General features: G+C 38.8%; 2 protein-coding genes across 2 annotated transcripts in view; one reads left to right on the top strand and one right to left on the bottom strand.

Moving 5' to 3' along the window:
* LOC121740506 overlaps positions 1 to 11,036 on the top strand; it is a 56,582-nt gene extending 45,546 nt beyond the window's left edge. The window contains exons 15-22 of the mRNA XM_042133222.1: positions 281 to 350; positions 853 to 1,012; positions 1,259 to 1,351; positions 6,912 to 7,025; positions 7,243 to 7,350; positions 7,453 to 7,524; positions 7,617 to 8,135; positions 8,249 to 11,036. Coding sequence (XP_041989156.1) covers positions 281 to 350; positions 853 to 1,012; positions 1,259 to 1,351; positions 6,912 to 7,025; positions 7,243 to 7,350; positions 7,453 to 7,524; positions 7,617 to 8,135; positions 8,249 to 8,311 — 1,199 coding nt within the window. The 3' untranslated portion in view covers positions 8,312 to 11,036. The remainder of the gene's footprint in view (positions 1 to 280; positions 351 to 852; positions 1,013 to 1,258; positions 1,352 to 6,911; positions 7,026 to 7,242; positions 7,351 to 7,452; positions 7,525 to 7,616; positions 8,136 to 8,248) is intronic.
* A 5,352-nt stretch (positions 11,037 to 16,388) lies between these two features.
* On the bottom strand, positions 16,389 to 18,781 carry LOC121740505 (transcription initiation factor TFIID subunit 10-like). Its single transcript, XM_042133221.1, has 2 exons — positions 18,502 to 18,781; positions 16,389 to 17,405 (listed from the first exon to the last, which is right to left on the bottom strand). The coding sequence occupies exons 1-2, from the start codon at positions 18,669 to 18,671 to the stop codon at positions 17,186 to 17,188; spliced, it is 390 nt and encodes a 129-aa protein (XP_041989155.1). The 5' UTR covers positions 18,672 to 18,781; the 3' UTR covers positions 16,389 to 17,185.
* Between the last annotated feature and the right edge of the window lie 4,970 nt (positions 18,782 to 23,751).

Below are 23,751 nucleotides of genomic sequence, written 5' to 3'. Positions count from 1 at the left end.
TAAAAGTAAAAAATGGACGCCATATTTAACCATAACCTTAGCTCGACAAGGCTTTGAATGAACGTGGCGAAAAAAGGAACTAACGCTGCCAATTGCCATCATACAAAAACGCCACTTTTGACAGTTCTCCTTTACCAGCAGCGCCCACGTTCATTTCAATCCTTGTCGGACCAGCTGTCATCTGTCAAAGTTAAGGTTAAAGTTAAAGTTAGTCTTAACTATTACCATAACTTTAACCTCTGGTGCAACCCACTTTTAATCCGCGTGTTATGTTTTTCAGGGGAAAGCAACGTGTCGATACCGCCGCCGGCGGTGGAGCGGCGGACACCCAGGCACCACTACCAGCCGCAGTAAGTTCCGTTGAGGATGAGGCCTGTATGATCAGGAAAGCCGGGGAAAGATTCGGAGCATTGAAAATGGATACCCCAATACGAGAGAGTTGAAAATTTAACTGTCAAATGTATAATCAAGTGTTCAATGAGAAATCACTTTTAGGCTTATCAAGTTTGCAGAGTCGTTTAATGTATTTTCAGTGCTCCCTTTACGTATTATATTATTATTATCCAGCGTTCTAAGTTGTAAGCTGGACGCCAAAAATGCTATGTTAATCAATATCTTTTTTCCAAACTATTATTTGAAACAGTCTAAGAATAATTATGGCTAATTTTCTGGACATCACAACAACCTTTTTTAGGGTTCCGTACCCAAAGGGTAAAAACGGGAATCGGTTTAGTCGTTTTAGTCTAAAGAGGTAACGAACAAATAGATCTAAGACAGACTTGCTTTCGCCTTTATGAAATTATGAATAGGATTTTTACAAATGAACTGTTAACAGTGATAATGTCTCCCCAGACGGCGAGTCCGGTACCTGAGCGGCGGCGGCGGCGGCGTGTGGCACGACCACGCCCCCCACCCCGCGCACGCGCCGCACCCCGCCCACCACCCCGCCCACCTGCCGCACCCGGCGCACGCGCACCCCGCGCATGCGCCTCTGTTGCTCGATATCAACCAGGTGAGGTTGTCAAGTATACATGCAAAACTTTGAGATGGCTCGGTGAAACTTGGGGAGCAAAAGAAAAAAAATATCTACGATTAACATACAATAGCTGCCAGAAGCGTATCACCAACACCATCTGATCACTTAACTACCAATAAACGGTTGTCTCACCGAAGAAATGTAGCTGTGGATTCTCCTTCCAAAACTCGCTACGTGCTATCAAGATTTGTGACGTACGTATTAACTCAAGCTCTGTGATAGATGGCGCTGCGCGGCGCACGGATCAGCGCGCTCGGCGGCGGCGTGGGCTGGCCCCACCACGCCCACTCGCACCGCGACCCGCAGCGCACGCAGGTATGTCGTCCCGCTCGCACGTAGGCGCAGAGAGAGAGACGGAGTGTTGAGCGTAATATTGATATCTGATACTCTATTCACAGTTTTTATTTATATTATTTATTTAAATTTATTGATGACCTTGAGCAATATTTGAAATATTATATTATATTTCCATATCTGATATCTAGTTATAATATTATATGAGTATCTGTATGAGTAAAGTATTCTTATATTATTTTCGGTAATTACTTTCAAATAAGCAGGCGAGTTTCTAAAGGAATAATATTTTTGAAACAACAATAGCTTAAAAATTAAATGACAGGATATTATTGCGCTCAACGCTCTTTAAAAGTTTTCTTAAATAAAAATTGAATATCAGTGATCATTGTATGAATATGTTATAATTTTATTTTACACAAATACACGAGAACAGCAGAAATTATTATATATCAGTCAATAAACAGAAAAAATATTGTTCGGTCAAAATTATACATTTATAATAGCATAAGGCATTATAGTGTTAATTGAAAAGTTTTGACATAGTATTACAAAAGTGTCGATCAAAATTCATCAACTGATTGTATTGTGAAAATTGTACATAAACGTTTTTAAATTTTTGATCAACATTTAATTAGTTGTAAGTCACATCCAAGAAGAAACTATCTGGGCATAGCATACGCGATACGATAATATGTTAGCTATTACATAAATATTTTTATGAAACTTGTTATTGGGACGTGGCCGAATTTGCAGACGTGTTTGACAATAATATATACAGTATTTTTTATAATGACGTATATTGACGCGATTAAAGCGTATTAAAAGAAAAACATAGTGACGTAAATTATACTGCGACGAAAGCGTCACAATAGTTGTTCCAATTCGTCCTCCATTCGGCCGCGTGTCAACGCGTACGCGTCAGCGTGTGAAATGGTCGTGAGCGCACAAACACGGTGGGATAGGTGGCGCTGCAGGCGGCGCCGGCGGCCGCGGGCGAGCTGTGGCCGGCCATGCTCCCGGCGCTGCCGCTCCGCTATCAGGTACCGTGGCTCCAGGTCAGAACCTACAGCTGCCGCCCCCACCTGACTTGTTTATTCACTTTTAGTATGAGAAAATATAATTCACATACAGCTGCGCGTAGCATATCTTGACCCTTATGAAAGATTAGCAAAGTGATTTTGATTCTAAGCGCGTTACGCATTATATTTTCTTCATCGTAATAGTTTATAAACGTAGTATCTGGAGGGGGGGCGGCGCCCCACCGTAACAGTCGGGGGCCTGCTCGGCACGCTTGCGCCACTGTTCAGCTCCTAGGTGTCTGTTGTTGCAATGAGTGACTAATCGGTTTGGGAGTCGTTCTTGTTAAAAGTGCTGTCGAAGTAGCCACTTCACGTTTACAGAGCTTGTAACCCACATAGAGCTATGAGTTCACGTTTTCGTCTCATTTTACTCTTCTCGTGAGTGTTGTAACCCCATAACGACCGGTGCACGCCATTTTAACAGGAACAAGTAGTAGCGAACCAGAGAATCTCAGATCAAGGATTGAGGGTTGTCGCATGGTCACCTCATGAACATGATCAGTTTCAGCTTGGTATTGTAAAGACGAATTGTTTCGATGCCCTAGATTTTAGCGAAACGTTCACTCAAATTCTAGACCGTCTTTCTATTTCATATTTGTAGTTTTTTACGACTGTATATTAATTTTCTTACTGTATATTTTCTATTTCAAATGTTTCACTAGAAGCAAATATCTTCCTATTGTGTTTTCAGTAATGACAAAGTATATTCTGCAATAACCCCTAAATAGATTTGCACAAATCCTAATACTGCACCGCTAACGATATCGTCTATGTATAAAATATGAGGCCTTTTGTAGAGTTTCATGAGCTTTCCGATACTATTAATTTCTATATTAATTGTCCTTCAAGATTATTTCTGTTTAGCTCTTCCAACTTGCAAGTAATGTGTAGCTAGGTATCGTGGTGGATTCTGTTTTTTAACTTTGCTTGGAACGGTTTAACTTGGCGCAATTCTGCATATAGGTCCAATGTTATTGTGTACGTATATAATTTCAATGTCTTTGGGTTTTTGTTTGGATCCAGTCCTCGGACGAGTTTGTAACATGAATCACAACGTGCAGGTTGCATTTTATTTTAGTTGCTTTACTAGCTTTGTAAGTGCTTACGTTGATTCTCACTTGGCTTTTTGAAAATGTCGTGTTACTTCTACGAGTTGTACTTTTCTGCCTGAGGTGTTCGATGAGATGGCGTAGAATTATTTCTGGACGCATCTGTAATTTAGATCTGAAAATAAAATACTTTGTTACTTAGTTTATACATATAGGAAATATTTAGAAAAACAAAGCCAGTACGCTTGGCTGAGCATGGAAGCGACCTCATTTTTTATTTTCAATTACATCCTCTTCATTTATAGACACTGAGTGCACGCCGATTCTACTAATTGCGGGCTTACTCGGTTTTGTTATAATTGTTTGTTCCTTTTGTATACTTGCGTCAACTCCCATCGCTTTTTTCATCTGTCGATCCTATACGATTCGAGAGTAACGTTTAGATCCAGATTATCGTTCGATGCGATGAAGCCAGTCGTGTACTTTCCTAGACCTCATCACTGCGTGCTTTTTGTTAAATTTTCTAGTAAAATTTTCATGTTTGACATAGTTGGGTCCACGGCTATAGCCTATGTTAATGTATGTTCACACGTCGAGCACCGACTGATATGCATGCCCAGATTATTATCGACTAAAAGAATTCGGTAACTACTGGTGAGAAGGGTAATATAGTGTTAAACCTATGTGAATAATATATGTGGCTTGTATAATGTAAGCTTACGACGATCGTCGTGGTAGTGTACGGTAGGCAACGATCTTTAATCTTACCGAGCATGATACACCTTGTCGTTTTGTACTAAAATAAGCTTTTATTATATTCGTCGCCTACTGTACGTGTAATAGTCTACGCTCAATCTTTTAAGAGTTCTTTATTACCATGTACCGAACGCTCCTTGATTGTCGCTTAAATGTCCATGAATGTCTCTCGTGTTGAAAGTTTCTAACCCGTATTCAAGTAGCGTTTGAATGTTACCCGAGGTGCGGCGTGCGGGAGCGGGCTTTACTAATAAATACCGATGTGTTCACTTTTACTATATTATATTGTACGTTAGTTTTACTGATGTTTCGCGCACTCGCTTGCCGTGTATCTATCTGCAGATAACTTAGATTATCCGAGTTTGGACTTTGGTTACGAAGCTTTTCTGAGATTATTGCATTCTTATTTCTTGGTGTTGACTTTCAGCTCCTCGGCTCCGTACATCTCCTTACTACCGACATTTCTCTCCCTTATTTTTGATTTGTCCCAATAATATTATACTACTTTTTTGTGATTATCGAAAATAGAACCTGCAGTAGTGTAGATAGATATACGTAAGCAAGTCTGCTTAGGACTGTTTACATTATTATTATCTTTTAGAGTATTCGTCAGCTGTCTAATAAACACTTCCACAACTTTTGAAGCACTTGTCATGTTAGCGATTTTTATATTTATGAAAGCTTGGCTCATGTGATTGTGGCCCAGACTTGTCGAGAGCATTGAAAACGCAACTTTACACGGACGATAATAATTAATCGATCTATACGTTTCAATCCTCTCGGTAACGAAATATTTAAGCCAGGCGTTGGGTGACTTTAACAGCGGCTGCTAGATGCAGTGTGTCGTAGCGAGGTGGCGGTAGGCTGCATAGGAACGTGTGCATCATAAATACCCTACGTATTTTAATATATATGTACTACATAGACTGTGCACACTGCTTAATGACTTAGGACGAGCGTGCCGACTCTAAGCGCAGATCTAGGGCAGACGCTGTCTAATTACATAAACTACGAAAGCCCTTCGGCCAATCGGAACGGTTTATTTTGAAATGATCCGTTCTGATTGGACACGCAGTTTACGGTCGGTCATGCGAATCAGTTGTCGATGTTTTATTCATCTCACACTTCCGTACCGACTCTTTTATTTTCATTTATTTAAATTTACACGACTTAACAATTCGTTCCGACCTCCGTCGCCACTCGCCACTCGAGTACCGTGTATCGTTGGTGAAATATGATCGTGGCCTCGGAACTAGGATTTTACAGCATGCAACACTCGAGTTCATTCAGTTTGGTCTGTACATATTGTACTGTATCGATAAAGGATCACAAACCCTATTTATGTCTTACTCGTTCGTGCCTGGTTAGAAATTCTTCGTCGCACGGCGGCATGAAGATTTTCTTCGGCTTAGAATAGCGTTTGTAATCGGAACGCCAACTAGATCGCTGCGAACATGTCTAGCGTTGCTCTATACCACAAAATATGGCCTTTAACAATGAAATGCTATGATCCAAGTAAAGTCACTTAGTCCTGGTCGATAGCGACCTCCCAAATATTTTTGTGAACTAACCCCTGCGTATATAAATTATATTTTATTGGTGCCCGCATGCGACGATTTCCTTTCGAACCTCCTGTGAATGTGATCCATGTTCGACGTGTACAATACTTTCGATCGGTCGAAAAATTCACTCAGTGTGGTGCGATACTCGCGGCACTTCTCAGCCAGTAGCGGGGCGCGGGGCGGAGGCGCATTTAACGGCCGAAGCGTCCCGAGAATCGACGCACACTGGCCGAATTCGCCGATGACCTCGTATCACTATTTATTTACTATTTTGCCGCTAGCAACTCAAGCTTATGTATTTTGTAGACTGGTTATATCGATGATCAGAGAAAAATATTTGGCTGGTCGCTTTCGTTACTAGACTTGGCTGTTTTACGATACGCTCTATATGTGGAGACAATAACATGATATGGTTTAAGTTGTCGAGTGACGTTTGAGGGTGCGGTAAATTAACCCGGGCGCTAATTCTCATCCCTTGTGCCAATCACATTTGGCTCGTTGGTTTTTATCTCGTTCTTAACTATTTATATTTATTTTGGTGGTAATTTTCGTTTTGTTTGTTATATTATTAGTTCTGTTTATGTACTTTATTGTAACTTTTCTAAATATTTTTATGTATTATTTTTAATAATCTTTGTAATTATGGTTTAAAAATTTTAAAATGATTTTTTTATCTCCTTTAAAAGAACGAGACGACAATCTAAACGCTTAAAACATTTTAATTAGCGCCAAATTAGCTATTTTATGTTCTGGTATTTGGTTTCTAATTTTTTTGAAGTTTCATCGAATTTGTAATTAACAGAATAACATTTATATGTACTTAATAGTTATACACTAACATGATAACAAAGTAAATTATTAAAAGTTACAAATTCGATGGAAATTGTGTAACACCTAATGCGATATCTGCAATACTTTTTATCTGTAAGTGCTTTTAATTATAAATGTTTTTCACTAATTCATTAATTATTTTTTTCAAAATTTGTGTTCAATTTTAGACTATACATTGAAACTAATTTTAAAAAAATGCAACTCTTTTTTAAAAGATTTTGATAAATAGAATTTGCCAGCTATCGCATTATGTGCACATCCCACTTCTGATTGCCGCGTATGACTGTTGTGGTGTGTGTAGATGGGTGGCGTGTACGCGGGTCAGCTGTACCACGGGAGCTTCGCGCCCCCGCCCCCGCCGCGCGGCCCCTTCGCCTCCCCGCCGCACCCGCACACTCACTACATTAACTCACAGGTAAGTATAGTCGAAATGATGACTAGAGTTTGACCTGACCGCGTTTGGTGGCAGCGATGGGATTCTGTGTCTAGCTGCCACCACGTGGTCGAATACGAATGCATGATTATTGATTGCTTAGAAAACTGAAGTCCATTTTGATTGTTGTTTTGTAATACATAGTAGAATGAAAATACTAGTGTAAAAATGTTTAACAATTGCGGTATGTTACCAACAGCGTGCAGATGGCGGTCGTCTAGATATGTTAGGTGGCGGCGACGGCGGGCTGTCGCCGCTGCAGCCGACACCCGACCTGCATCACGCCCCGCTGCTGCTTGCTCCTGAGGTTAGTTCTCAAACGGTGAATTGCGTTCATTATAATTTTTGTTTTATATTTATATTCCTAATTCCCATGAAACATGTTTTACATAAACCGATATCTGCACAGACGCGAGGTACGCCTCTGGAGCTCATGGCGCCGCACCACCACGCGAGACACGCGCTGTCGCACCATCATCATGTGAGACTACTTTATTACTATACGAGTACTATTATGCTGTGAACATTCTCCTGGAATAATTTGTCTAAGACTTGTCTCGTTTACGGGTACAGCGGCGGAGTGGAAACGGCGTAGGCGTGGGCGTGGGGGGTGGCGTGGGCGTCGGGGTGGGCGTGGGCGTAGTGGGCGCGGGCGGGCGGGGCGCGCGGCCGTACGTGCGTGCGGCGCCGCGCTGGCCGCAGATGCACGTCGGCGGCGTGGTGCCGGCGCTGGGGCAGCTGGTGCCGCCGCTGCCGCTGCCGCCGCCGCCCACGTACCAGGTGTTCCTCAACCTGCTGGCCATGTTCCCGCTGTCGCCGTACGCGGAGGCGGGGCGCGGCGAGGACGAGCCGGAGCCCGAGAACTACGAGGCGCTGCTGTCGCTGGCAGAGCGCCTGGGCGAGGCGAAGCCGCGGGGGCTGGCGCGCCACGAGATCGACCTGCTGCCGTCGTACCGCTGCGGCGAGGGCGCGCGCCCCAGCGAGCAGACCTCCTGCGTGGTGTGCATGTGCGAGTTCGAGCCGCGCCAGCTGCTGCGCGCGCTGCCCTGCTCGCACGAGTTCCACGCCAAGTGCGTCGACAAGTGGCTCAGGGTGAGTACACTATACGTATATAGTTTGAAATGTTGTTTTAATATCATCTACACCAAACATTTTGGTCTATCTTCGTACGACGGTAGCTAAACATGATGATTTTCTTTTTTCAGTCGAATCGGACTTGTCCAATTTGCCGAGGCAACGCGTCGGAGTACTTCACGAACTCGGAGTGACTCGAGCCCGACTGTCGTCCCCACGGCGCGGGGCGCAAAGACGGGGGTCTCTAGGGCGCGACGGCATCGGCGACTACCTTCGGTGTCGGCTCGCGACCTACCCTCGCGCAGTGTGGGACGCCAGTGTTGTTGGGACGTTAGTGCGGGACGGACGCTCTCACCGCGCCCGCTCGCTGCGGTTGCCAAACTATTATTAACGCTTCTAATTTGGCGCCATCGATGTTTTCATTAAAAATCGAATCGCGTACGGTGAATAGGTAGAAAATTAAAAGTGTTTTAAAATTGTATCGTAAAAGAATAATAATCGTGTCTGTGCTACTTTCCTGTTAAATATGATGAACTAATATTAGAACTGAAACGTTGGTGGCGTCGGTTAACCTTGTTTTTTATATGTTTGTAATGAAGTTACCTACGTTAAGATACGTATTCCCAGAAAATCATTTTATGTATACATAGTTGTTAGAGTAAGTGTATAGTGTCCGCTGCCCTAGTTGTGTCTTGTACTGTAGCGTGCGCGGACTACCGTCGGCGGGCTCGGGCTGCGGGTGAGCGGGGCGGGGGGCGGGTTTCTCACAAGAGCGTAGTATTTTGTAATCCAAGCGCTTCTCTAACGTTCTGCTCGTGTAAGCACCTCTACTAAAACCTAATTTTATTGATAAAAAACACGTCACCCCCACGCTCATCAGTTTCCGGCACCTGCCATGAGGCGTCTTGTTAATATTATGAATTATTTTCCTTATGAATATATCACAATACAAAATTTACGACGTTGTAGTCGTCTCACTGAAGCTGGGTCGTCGGTACATGGAAACTAACCTACAGGCTACAGCTGTTGATTTTGTGTTAATCTCATAAACCATATTTTTTCTTGATCTTCTCGAGCCATTCGATTTAGTAATTCTGTGCCCATGTCAATATTTAGTTTAAACACACTTTGATCACAAACTCCATTTAATTCATATTCGTACCAATAATCAGCGCCCAGCGGAGGGATGCAATAAGTTCGCTTTAATGTTTTGGTTTGGTTTGTAAAGTGATCGTAGTTCGTGCAATGTTTTAACCGTCGGTGTAAGGTGTAGGTGTAGCTGAGGTTTACCCGGACGTGCAATGTGTATATAGTGTGGACTGATAGGAATTTGAGCGGTAGGGTGATTGGCAAATTACATTTCATCCCAAGTACAGTTGTAATTGCCGTGACGAGAGATATTTCATGCCTATATAACTATCAACTGAAGGACCACTTGATATTCCTGAAGTTATATGGTGAACTGTATCATTGGAAATTATACCTCAAGGTCAGGTATGTCTAGTTATGTCACAATTGTACCTCGGCTTTTTCCTTTAGGATTGGTAACTTTGAAATTCTTTTCATCTTCGTATACAGAAATGTTAAATTCTTGAAAATATAGTAACTGCAAAATATGTACTCAATAATTTCATAGTATAATTGTTAGTGTTTTGCTCATAGAGTCCTACACGCTTGGTATTCCTCAAGTACTCAGTAATGTGTTAATTCGCTAGTGTCGTGTGTGGTTGATCGCTCTCGAATTCAATTGATTAGCTCGCTACTTTACGTTACGTCCAATAATTAGTCACAACAATAATATCGTCTACATAACATTTAAAATGACTAAATTGATTACTCGTTAATTAACATTTATAATACCACTATTAACACAATAGGACTTATTATGCAAACTAAACACCTAAATTATAAAACGGCACATAAAGAATAATTTGTAAATAATAAATTTCATTTAAAATCAAAGTTTGCGGTACTTGACGAAACGTATTTGTTAAATCATGGTACCGAGCAATACCAGCCTACCATTATGGTTTCAATCCGTTTCGAGAGCATCGCCAAGGTTTTTTTGGTGGGATTTCATCAGCGTGCATGTCGGTTTGGGCATTTTAAATGTACGTCAGGAGTAGCTTTGGTTAAGGAATGGTTTGCGTTTGTTGTTGTTCAGACTAAACATATCGAATGAGCTGCCTTCGTGCTGCGGTGTGAACCTTAATGCATTTAAGAGGAAACAAATATAACTAATAATTATAAATCTCTTTCTCAGGAAAAAAAAAAGATTTTTCAAAAATTGATTATAAATATAATATTGATACATTTTTTGCAATATGAGACACGTAAAATTACAAAGTTTATAACATCAACAGAAAAATAATCTAAAATTGGTTTCGTGGTAAAAATACATCGAACCTACATTTTTTTTAAGTATCTAAATCCATAATGGAGGTAGCTGATTTGTGTGTGTTGAGTATGTGGCTTCCATTTACAATTACGTTATTTTGTATATAGTTAGTTTTATCTGTTTGTTGGGAACGGAACGGACGCGGTCGTTGAAATCATTTGTATAAGCACTTCCAGTTGAATCATGTAACAAGTTACCCCCAAATACAAATTATTTACCGATAGGATTTCCCTAATTGTTTTAGTACAATTTGGCGCATTTTTATTTTTCCAATATCTGTTTTTCTTGGACTCCTATGTCTATACTATAATCTGCATTTTTTATCATCTTTGTTTTATTAGTTATTTTCCACAAGTTATTGTCAGCATAAATCCGTTTTATCCAAATGTTTCACATCAACAGTATGTTTTTAGTAAAATATGTTATGTTTATTAGTTAATGAGTCGAGGATTGAGTCTAAAGATAGATTACGTAAATGATCAAGTGCCTTACTTTTCATCTACGTTCTCAAATGTTTGATTTAGAAAGATAAAAATCCGAAGAGTTATAGTCTGTCAAAAAAGTGAAGAAATTAAAAAGTGGCAACATCGTAGTGTCATCCCTTTCAAATCAATATAAGAAAAAAGGAATGACACTGCGATGTTGCCACTTTTTAATTTCTTCACTTTTATGACAGACTATAAAATCTAGCTTTACGCCTCCTAAACTGTATTTTACGTTGAACCGACTCCCAAAGGAGAACGTTATTCTCATAACAGTGAAAAGAAAGCGCCGCTATCCCGTTGACATTTATTATTTTTAACAAATTAGTGTTATTTAAAGTTAGTCTTAATGCTTCCATGGTATCGCTTGAGTATTGCCACTATTTCCATACCTTAATGTGTAAGTCTTTTAGGCGTGGGACATTAGTATTTTATGGTTTTTATTGTGCCTTATTTTGCGTTATGCTCTTTGTATCCTAATTTTTTATGTTGTTCTATTAACTGTCGATTTTGAGACAAAATCTGTCAATATTTAGTGATATAGTTAATTTTTGTTCACATTTCAATTCTGTTGTATTTTCTCTGATTTTGTCTCAAATCTGCCGGCTGACAATATAAATGTTCAAAACTTTTAATCAACTGAATTGGAAATTGTTAATCAAATTTCTGAAGCTGCTGTAGTAAATTATTTCTGATTTTACTTTTTGTTTATCTCAAATATATTTTTATTGTATTTGAAATTGTTAGTGTTCAAATAATTGTAATATGAGTTGGCCGGCAGCATACGCCAACAACTACCAAAGTATTGTGGCGCCCAACGTGGGGCCAGCATCCGCCTCGATGTGCTCAGTCGTTTTTATTTTATTAAATGCACTGCTAATTATATTTTTTTCTTTTTTTAACCCCTTTTCATATTTTTGTTTGTAACTGTGCTCCCGAATAGTGCTAAATAATAAATTAGAGAACTTACACCGCTATACTCATTGCAGTGGTATTTGAAGTTTTTCGTAAACACTGTTGTATGTAATTTCTTACAACTTACGTACAAGGATAATACTGGTCTTTTCAATGTATTTGGATTTCATTGACAAGACGCCTTAAAATTTTAAATGAATGTACCATTTTTCCACCTTTGGATATACTTCTCCTCTCAAAAATGCGGTACTTGCTTATTTTACCCTAAAATGGATCAAGTACCCACCGATACTAAAAATACGTTTGAATATTTGGTATAATAATTATGTCAGAGTTACCTCAATATTATAGCATACGTAATAAGACGTCCCAAAAATTGCAAATTTTAATATCATCGTAAATGTACGCTTTCGTTATCCGCGGGTTTGTTCCCATGTGGACCAGTATTGTTTTGTTGACGCTTGAAAAAAATATGTATATTGAATGTATAGAAATTTTGAATCTTTTTATAAAAATGTATATGTATATTTGAACCCCGAATTAGTGTTGCCATCTCCGAGGGTCGCCGTTTGCGCTGCTATTGACAGCTGTCGAAGCTTTAGCACGAGTTGTGTTGCCATATCGAGGAATCGTGCCGAGTGTTGCCAAATTATTAAACGCTTCGACAGCTGGCAATACACGATGACCGGTCGGAGGAGTTCTCACAGCTTATTTGTAACTACAGCACGGTCCATGCCAGTAGCGTAGAGCGATGTACATAGCTCTTGTACTTACTGTATACAAATAGTGACCATATAAATTGTATTTTTGCATGAATTTTAATATTATAAATGTCGAATTGTGTAGAGGCCGAGCGGTTTACTCGCGTTGTTCTCTTGTACGTGCGGGTTTATGGACGAATAGAAATGTTTTTTTAAATTATTTAGTGTTTCAAATGCTATATTAATATTTTTAACGAATTCACCACCACTAGATACAATGTTGTCTGTTAAGTCTTTGTAGAGCACCAAATACTCAAACGGTAGCTCTCCTATTTAAATCCAAAAATAATTTAACATAATAAATCTGGTCTAGTGTATCTAAATAAATATTATTGCATAAAGTTCCAAAATGTTTAGTTACTAATAAATATATTTTTCAACGTCCCTTCTCGTAGTAAACTCGCGTCGTTAGCTTCGTCCACTTCGTTCTCTTAGGCTTCCGTCCTTGCGCGGATTTTATTCTAAAATCCTTGAAAGATTTCTGCTATGCTCGGTGTGGAGACGCGCGAGTAGATCGCTCGGAGTTTTTAAAGGTTTACGGTTCGGGCGTTCGCCTTCCATGCAATAATTTTTCTATTTAAGATAGTATTCGATGCGTAGTGTCGGTAGTGTGTGTGCTCTCGTGTGGTGGTGTGGTGGGCTGTGCGCGGAATTAGGAGGGAAGGTTTCACGTTCGTTCGTCTGCTGATGCGCTTGATATCAAATTAATGTCAATTCTCATCATTGTCAATACGTTAAAATAAGTGTTCATAGGTCAGTGTTAAATCCTCGTTTGCCTAGATCCGCGCCGACTCTCGTTTGAGCTTTTACGATTCGAATTTAGATCCAACGAATTCTTTTGCTGTATCCGGTAACGTTCGGTCACGCGGCGGAGTGGAGTGATAGTTGTATGTTGTGCGCCTTCGTAATTAGACTAATGTTAGAGTGTACCTATCCATCGAGAGATGCTTCAGATTTATATAGGAACGATGTTTATACTTATCAGAAATAGAAAGTATATTTACGGCGCGACGAAACGATCCGATCCGGAATCGGATTTTTTGTCGCGCGACTCGTGAGGCGGGGCCGGGACCGGAAGTAGCGACTCCTCTCCGGCGGTGTCTATATAGTTTATACCTGTAATCGGTCGTAATCCTAGATCGGTGCCCGGTCTCCCCTAAAATAAAATTAAAGCTACCTCCTCGCGTCTGCGTGTAAACACCAAAGTTGAATTTAAAATAGACTACGAATTTTATATTGCTTTATGAGGTTTGTCCAGCGTCAGGTGGTAATGGGTGTGGAAGTGAGCCCTCGCATGTGCACCAAGTATACGAACACTTAGAACGCCTGTTTTGTTCTGGATAGCTGCAGAGCTGGCATTGTAACTGGTCAACAATTCAATATCGAGTGGAGTAAAAATATTGAGACCGTAGTAAAGTGCAGTAGGCAGTGACCCAATTTTTATACAAAAGTTATCCTTCTGTCGTGTACAGCTTGGGAAAAAACGAGTGCGTTTTAAACGAGGACGCTACGCTTCTTTTGACCCAATATGTACTAGAGTTGACAAGTACTGTAATGTTGCTATAAATAAAGACTTTTAGTTCCAGCTGTCACCGCGCTTGACTCTTTTTTGCCAAGCTGTATGTTTCCTTGAGTTTTCATCCCCAGCTCACTTTATATTCGATTGTTGACCAGCGCCCTTCAGCAGAGCATTCGTTTTGAGTCTGCAATACAATAGATGTATTTTTACATTATTTGCAATAGAAAAAGTTGTCGCTCAAAGTTGATTTAGCTCGGGGAGCGACGGCGGCCGGCGACGGCGACTCGCGACATATCTCTACTATCCGCCGGCAGCCGCCGTCGCGCCCCGGCCACTGTAGGGGTACTTCCATAATGTGTAGGACCAACATTTTTGTATTTTACTCCCAGTATACATCTTTTTACATGTCATCGGGTTTTGTCGTTTAAGCTTTACTCGTTAATACATCTTCGGTAACAGAGAACAGATCGAAAACACGGCAAGCATGTAGCCGCAAACAACTGCTAACTAAAACCACTTAAAAAGCCGCAAGTTGCAACAATCAAATTAGAAAAATTACAAATTGTGACGGAAAAAGTTGCCAATTAATGAAATTAAATGCACATTTTGTAAGCAGTGCTACGCGATTCGCGAATAACAAGTTTAAAATGAACAACGCTCTTGCCTGGTTTCAATTACGTACATCGATTTCCACAAAGTTATTAATGATGATTAACTACAAAACCGTCAAATATTAGGCACACCTACAATCTACTTTATTCATTGTATTCAGTAGTAACTTTATGGAAATTAGAATTATGTTAAACGTCAAGTTTTAACGTCGGTCCGATTCTCAAACTTCGAATACAGTTACGATCGCAGGCTGTCTCAGTCGTGCGTGCACATGCTGCCTGACGTGCTAGTGAGCCTGCAATCGAATCGTCATTCCAGGCTTAAGAATCAGTTTCCTGTACGGGAAATTTTCTGTCAGTGTTGCCAGAGGATAAAAGTAGTAACTAGTAACCGCTCGATGGCTTTCTCACACGGCCCCGGCCACTCATTCCAACGAAAAACGCAATAATGCTTTTACACCTGTTACTCGAAGTTTGTACAGAGTGATGTGGGGCGGAGCCCCCGCGGGCTCCGGTAAGCAGCACTACTGCAAATAAAGTAACTTTGAATAGCAATGAGATGTTTTATTTTTATACCCGCATATTTTTGTCCTTGGATTTGCTTCAGCCGTAAGTCGTAAACGTAAGTAACCGTACTCTGTAGTCTGTAGCGTAACCAATGGGCAATGCTTGGGCAATGACTGGTGAGACATGTTCAATACTCGAGGACGTGCTATTTGGCTATTATTAATAATAAAAAAAGAAATCAATTGATCACTGATTTGCCCAACGCATGGACATCGCGGAAGGAGTAGCGCGCGGCTCAGGGCGCATGCCGCGGGCCGCCGCGCCGGGCGCATGCCGCGGGCCGCCGCGCCGCGTCGGCCGCATTGTAATTTAAAGACGTGTCCATGATTCATTTATTTAAAAAGGATAGGTCAAAAATTAAGTACCTAATTTTATTACATAATTATAATGAGAATCGAGCACAGAGTACTCTCCTTAATTAAGTATTGATCATGTCTCAACTCTCACCAGTCATGCCGTTTAAAATATACTTAGACAAAGTTTTAGTCTGAAGGAGAAACCAAAAACTTTTAATAAAACAACTTTTTATATAATTTACGACTTTCACAAAAGTACCTACTATAACAAAACACCCAAATAAGGTAATTTTGTAAAGTAAAACACGCAGCAAAATATAATTTTACTACCGTGTTTTACTTAAGACTGCATAAAAAAACATAGAAGTTTATAGAAAATGTTAATTTCTGGGACATATATACATTTTTATTAAATAATATTCATAATTAGCTACACCGCCTACACTTCAATATAAAATCTTGCTACTGAACAATAGATGGCGCTTTTTCTAATTTTGACATAATACATGCAGCTCTGTCCATCCCGAATCCTGATTCATATTTTTTCAATTTTCGTTGAATAGAAAAATATATATTATGTTTGTAGTATATATTATGCATGCGCAAAATAATAAAAATATTTTCATCCAAAAAAGTAAAAGGCTTTTTTGCGTCTTGTTAAAATATAATACATACTTGTAGGTACCTACATTCCAAACATTTTGTAAAGAATAAAAAGCATACAATTTTAAAACTTTTATTAACAAACCTGACACCAACTTCATTTACTTAAACATTAAATTCATATTTATATGTTAGTTGTTACTGAAGTCATTTAGAACAGTTATTTTGCTTACAGTTATTAATTATTAGAAGTGACTGTATTGCTAAGTTCTTACAAGTTTTACTCGATCGAGCAATCACATAGAGTAAAACCCACGGCTTGGGCTTTCGTCCACACATTCAGCATGAATCTATAGAGTGACGCGCGCTGAACCGTTCGAGCCAAAAGATGACTGTTCAAGTGAGGAGACGGTGGGTACATTTAGCAAGTCTCGCAATTCATAGACACACTTGAGTAAAGCTTGACGGCTGGCATTAGATTTTATCAAATAAAATTAGATTTATTTAATTCCATTGAGCCGGCTCAGTGCGGGCCTTAGTGGTGAGTTTTGCATTCCACACTATATTTTTTACTCGATTTGGAGTAAAACTATAAAGTAATACCGATAGTGAGTACTGATCATTACAATAAAAACGGACATTAACACTCGAGCTTTAAATAAATACTTATACAAATTGCATATATTACTCATCATTATTAGAATTGCCCTAAACTTTTAAAACTAGCTTTCCCATTAAATAAGTGATTTAAAGCCAAATCAGATTTTGTCACATTTTGGGTGGCATTGAAACTGATGATTAGACAGTAGACACTGTTCTTCTTAACAAACTGAGCAGTGTTCCCATAATTATTATGTCCATTTATGTTTATAAATTACCTAATTCATGAATAAAACAATATTTTAGTGTTTGAAAATTATACAAAATAATGAGGCTTCTTGGCCGTAATGCCATACTCCTGGAGAGCCGGCACCAGATCGTCCATAGTCATCACATACTTCTTCTCTTTGGGTCCCTTTTGGTTCTTGGAGGTCTGAGTCACCTGGCTCGATGTCCGCATTTTGCAATGCTGAAGGGCATCATTAGCTATGTCCGATAGAAGCTTCTGTGATGCTAGGGCTATGAGCCGGACTAGTCTACAAATAAAACAATTATAATTATAAATTTTATCTTAACCTACGTAGTGCCGTAAATTTTTGCGCTCTGTGCGAGTGCGCCCTTGTTTTTTTTTAGATACCTAAGTATTATTACCTAGGTACCCAGAGCAATTTATCTCTGTATAGGCCTGTTTTATTTCATTCGATATAAAAAAAAACATGGTGTTGACTGTTGGTAGACCAATTATTATAATAATACTAGACTTTCCGCGCGGCTTCGTCCGCGTAAGTTAGATATTTCACAGACAAAGTCCACAAAAAATATGATCCTTCACATAATCTACTTCTTATTTGTGCCAAATAACAGAAAAATTGCTCCAGTATTTTGTGAGATAAGCCCTTTCAAATAATTTCCCCCCATTTTTTCCACATTTTCCTCTATTTCTTCGCTCATATTAGGCTTAGTGTGATAAAATATAGCCTATAGCTTTCATTGATAAATGGGCTATCTAATACTGAAAGAATTTTTCAAATCGGACCAGCAGTTCCTGAGATAGGCGTGTTCAAATAAGCCCTTTCAAATAATTTCCCCCCCCCCCCCCCCCGTTTTTTTCACATTTTCCTCTATTTCTTCGCCCTATTAGTCTTAGTGTGATAAAATATAGCCTTTAGCCTTCCTCGATAAATGGGCTATCTAACACTGAAATATTTCAAATTGGACCAGTAGTTCCTGAGATTAGCGCATTGAAACAAACAATCAAACTCTTTTGCTTTATAATACTAGTATAGATACTAAAATTTTGGAATCTGTATGTAAATGTACCTGATATCAAGTAGGCCTTTCGCCTGTTATATACCACCCACACTGTGCAGCAGTAGGGGCGCAGTAGGAACTTATCGGGAGCAAAGCAAAAAATAATAGTCCTGCCTGGTCTGGCGATTTTTGCGCCCCCCCCTCAGAGTCTACGCCCTGTGCCTGGGCACCGGTGGCACCGCCCTATTTACGGCACTGCCTACGTACAAAAAATTTCTTCTTCTTCTACGGTTAATTTTGATCCAAAACTAAATAAATGTTGAGTACCCGTCTAAAAATGTTCTGTTAACATTGGTGATGAATTATTGATGAGATAATTACCTGGGGTCCTGTGATTCAAAACCGGCCATATTAAGGTAGTATGCAACAACAGAATCAGGAATAGAGGGATTGTAATTTTCAAGTTGGAGTAAAAAATCGCTCAAGGCATGACCAGATCCGATGTCATCTTCCATTCCGACTGATGGTGATCCCATACGACTCATCTGCATACTATAAATAAATGTTTCTTAAAATAACATGTAAAATCAGCATAAAATGTTATATTAATATTAATTTTTAACTTTTAATGTAACGCAAAACAATGGATAGTTTTTGTTGTGAGGTCCATTGAATTTTGATTGAATTGAGGTCACGAGTGTCAGTGTCAATGTCAAATGGTCACTGTCAATCTTCTTTTTTTTTCATATGGGTGATGGCAATAACATTAAAATATTTTCACGTTTACAAATGTGTCAGACTTCAGAGGCACTCAGAACTTTGAAGTGTACAAACGTTCTCTGCGAAAATACAAGATGCAAGAACCATGCAAGAACTATCATTTGATCGTGATTATGTTTGGAAAATTTATTTCAACGTCTACTCTTTCTTGACACACTGTAGCTAGAGTGCTTGATTGCGCGAAACGTTGTTGTATCAAAGTAGGTGCTCTTGAGCTAGACATATAATAGGTATATATTATGGTCCACTATGTCTCCACTCTCCAGTCTCCCGAAGGCCGAAAGTAATTTGCACTATCATTACCCGGTCCTGGGTCCATAGTCCATACCATAAAAATGTAAAATTATGTTAGTGCATCATCAAAACGCAAATAATCGTTATCGGTATAGTGTTGCAACTTTATAAAATATTTCTGAATTTGTGGCAAATGATAACTTGAATTGAGTGATACGGTACAATAATTATTATTATATTGTAAGAGCGTTTTTACACGAGACATGAGTCACGACACGACACGACAAAACGACTCCGGGCGCCATACATTTCTATGTACCGTTTTCACACGGAACGACACCGCACAGCACGACACACGATTTTTAGACGACAGTCCGCTATGTCGTCACGTTTTTTGTCTAGAGATAATAAATAAATAAATTATTTATTGAAAAATTGTTAAACACGCCTCACGGTCCTCCAAACCACGGAGCTAATCAACAAAAATCTTTCAAGTATGAGTTTGACATCGAAATGGCACTGTTACACACAATGTTTTGGAGATCGTGACGTCACACTCTGTGATGGCTGTTTGAGATCACGTGACATTACGGATTAAAATATATTTACTTTTTATGATATTAAAATAAGTACAAATATTTCATTTTTGGTAATTCTACAATACAAACTAAAAAACACAATAATTTTGGATTGTATTTCGTTTACTGTCTACACCCCTATTATTGTATCACTGTATTATACGTGGGAGAGCCATGCTTTGGCATGAATGGGCCGGCTCGACCGTAGAAATACCACGTTCTCACAGAAAACCGGCGTGAAACAGCGCTTGCGCTGTGTTTCGCCGAGTGAGTGAGTTTACCGGAGGCCCAATCCCCTACCCTATTCCCTTCCCTACCCTCCCCTATTCCCTTCCCATACCTACCCTCCCCTATTACCCTATTCCCTCTTAAAGGCCGGCAACGCACCTGCAGCTCTTCTTATGCTGCGAGTGTCCATGGGCGACGGAAGTTGCTTTCCATCAGGTGACCCGTTTGCTCGTTTGCACCCTTATTTCATTAAAAAAAAAACTCAATTCAAGTTTTCACGTCACGTCACGACACGTCACGTCACGTCACGACATGACACGATACGACACAACGACGCTCACTGAGCCTTTATTGATACCCATAATATTATTGTAGAAGTGCTTCAAAAATAACTATTCCCCTATCTTGGATGAGCGTCCATTTTGTATGTAGAATGACATTACATTCGTTTCCGAGTTACTATCAATGAGCCCTTTCATTTGATACTCATATTGCAGAAGTGCATTAAAAATAACTATGTATTCCCGTGTCTTGGATGACCCGCCATATTGCATTTAGAATGACAGTACATTCGTTTTCATGATACTCTCAATGAGCTCTTTCATTTGATACCCATATTACAGTAGTGCATTAAAAAACCGGTGCTAGGCATCTGTGTAGCCCCGACGTTCAGAGAATATTTGAAAAAATTTATTCTGAATACAAAAATTTGAGTTTGAGTTTGAGTTTTAATAACTATTCCCCTATCTTGGATGCGTCGCCATTTTGGATGTAGAATGACATTAAATTCGTTTTCGAGTTACTCTCAAAAAACCTTTTCATTTAATATCCATATTGTAAGACTGCATAGAAAATAACTATTTCGCCATCATGGATGGTTGGCCATATTGGATTTAGAGTGATGTCACATACCACATCGTGCGTGGTCATCCAAACTAAACGTGTATGCAAAATTTCAGCTCAATCGGTTAAATATATCTGCTTCAAAATTGAGTTCCAAAATTGCACCGTAACATACATACTTACATATCTTTACTTTTACAGATTTACTGATTTTTACCAAATTTTATATGCATATTCAGTAGGTCTGAGAATCGGCTACTGGGTACTTTTTAGGGTTCCGTAGTCAACAAAGAACCCTTATAGTTTCGGTCTATCCCTCCGTCTGTCTGTCTGTCTGTCTGTCCGTCTGTCTGCTTGTCCGCGGTTTTGCTCAGAGACTATAGGACTTACAAAGCTGTCATTTGGCATGAATGCACGTCATATTAATGATGCCAACAAAATTATACAATATGAAATCTTAAAAAAATATATTTTTTTATATTACCTTCCTTACACATCAAACGGGGATGATTTTTTTTCGCATCTACCCCATCGTGTGGGGTGTCGTTGGATAGGTTTTTAAAAGCTTTTATTTAACTTGCTCTGTATGCATGTAAGTATGTATGTTACGGTGGAATTTTGGAACTCAATTTTAAGGTAGATATATTTAACAGATTGAGCTGAAATTTTGCATACGCGTTTAGTTTGGATGACCATGCACGTGGTATGTGACATCACTCTAAATTCAATATGGCCGACTATCCAAGATGGCAAAATAATTATTTTCTATGCAGTCCTACAATATGGATATTAAAATATGAAAGGACTTTTTGAGAGTAACTCGAAAACGAATGTAATTTCATTCTACATCCAGTATGACGGCTCACCCAAGATTATTTTTAATGCACTTCCGCAATATGGGTATTAAATGAAAGGACTTACTGAGAATAACTCGGAAACGAATGTAATGGCATTCTACATATATCCAAATTCCAATATGGCAACTTAGCCGAAATAGGGGAATAGTTATTTTAAAGCACTTTTGCTGTAGGGGTATCAAATAAAAGGGCTCATTGAGAGTAAAATATTGAAAAATAATATTCAAGTCGTGTCGTGTCGTGTCGTGCGTATCATATCGTGTCTTGTCATGACGTGACGTGATGTGACTTGACGTGTCGTGTCGTGACGTGACGTGACATGACGTGACGTGACTGACAGCCGGGTTTCATAAAATGCCCGGTAAAATCCGATCACTTTTGTTAAATGAAATTTAACATGCAGAAATCTAGCCAGAGATAACTAAAAAATAAATTATAAACAAAAAACTTTTTGAAAAAAGCTTTTATTTAAATAGTCTCAAAAAAATAATAATTCTCCTTCAAAATTTTAGCCATTGAGTTATAATCCTTAATATATTATACAATTTGTATGATAATAAAAGCTTGTCGCGAGACTTAATAATCTATCAGTACTTGATAAATGTATTAAAATAAAAATATAATATCAATTTACTCAGTTATATAGTTATAATATATAAATTGGTACTAGTTTATTTACAAATCGCGCGACAAGTTTTTATTATCATGCAAATTGTATAATAATATATTGAGGATTATAACTTAATAGTTAAAATTTTGAAGGAGAAATTTAATTTCTTCTTTTTAGACTATTTAAATAATTTAAGCTTTTTTTTCAAAAAAATTTTTGTCTATATTTAAAAATATTATGAGTATTCTTAGATCATTTTCCGATTTAGAGATCCATTTGTGAAATATTAAGTTTTAAAGTGGAAAAAATCGTTAGAGTCCAGTGTCCCCTCCTTCTACCAGCTAAACGGTTGCTTCTGGAAATATGAAAAAATGCACGGGAATAGGAAATATGCTGAATTTAAAAGGAAAACTACGGCTAAGAAGACTTTCATCATTTATTGAGTAAAGCAAAGTATAAAGGAACTTTTCGTTGAAATTCCTTTGAAAGTAACTGAGATGATGTTGTTAGTAAAACACGTTATAAATGAACATTTATTGACTATACAAAAATTAAAAAAAACTAGCGGTACTACGGAACCCTATATTGCGCGTGTCCACACGCACTTAGCCGGTTTTTTATATTGACAAGTGCATTTGTTGAATAAATCATAGTAAATTATTACAACTCGAGACTGACGGCGACCATTGTTAATGGTGCGACGGGATAGCGATGGACGTTGCTATGGTGCCATACTTATTTATTCACATCAAGAAAATAATATGGACGATATACTTTACATGACAAAACAACATTTGCAGGGACATCCAGGATTAGTATAGAACAGGGGTCACCAAATGGCGGACCGCGGTCCGTATCCGGACCGCCGCGCCGACCCATTGTGTCCAGGATTTAATGTCAATATCTATAGCTTGCACCAATATTTCACTCCAAAATTCAGAGAGATAATTAGCTACAAAAAATGGTTACTTTTCTCATTGGTATCTAAAAAATACTTTTGTAATTTCCGTAATTACCTGTTTATTATTTTTTTTATGTAAAATGTGTGGACTGCGAAGGTTATTTCATGTCTTAAAACGAACCCCGAGCAAAACTAATTGGTGACCCCTGGTAAAGAATATAGGTAATAAAGATGATAAGTTTGTTTGCTTACGTCGAATAGGTTCTGAAATTATTTGGTAAATTTTGACTTAGCACAGACATTAAATTAACCACGGGTTACGGGTTAAAATATAGACTACTTTCTACCGAATGAAAATGTACAGTTTTTGCGGGATATTCTTTGAAACGCGTAAAGTCACAAGACTAAGTACTTAATTAAAATGATAACAACAAATATTGTAATAAGTTAATACCCAATTTAAGTACATTTTTAAACTATAAATTTTATGATTCAGAAGAAACAAAAATGTTGCTAATTAAAAAAAACAATTATTGTAGATTTGGATTTTCAGTTGGCCACACTGACCTCGTGGTCATTATTGCTATGTTGGCAACATCT

This window comes from Aricia agestis, chromosome 3, assembly GCF_905147365.1.
Source record: "Aricia agestis chromosome 3, ilAriAges1.1, whole genome shotgun sequence".
Lineage (NCBI taxonomy): Eukaryota > Metazoa > Arthropoda > Insecta > Lepidoptera > Lycaenidae > Aricia > Aricia agestis.
Note: the sequence above shows the minus strand (reverse complement) of the source record. Positions and strands in the feature narration are given on the sequence as shown.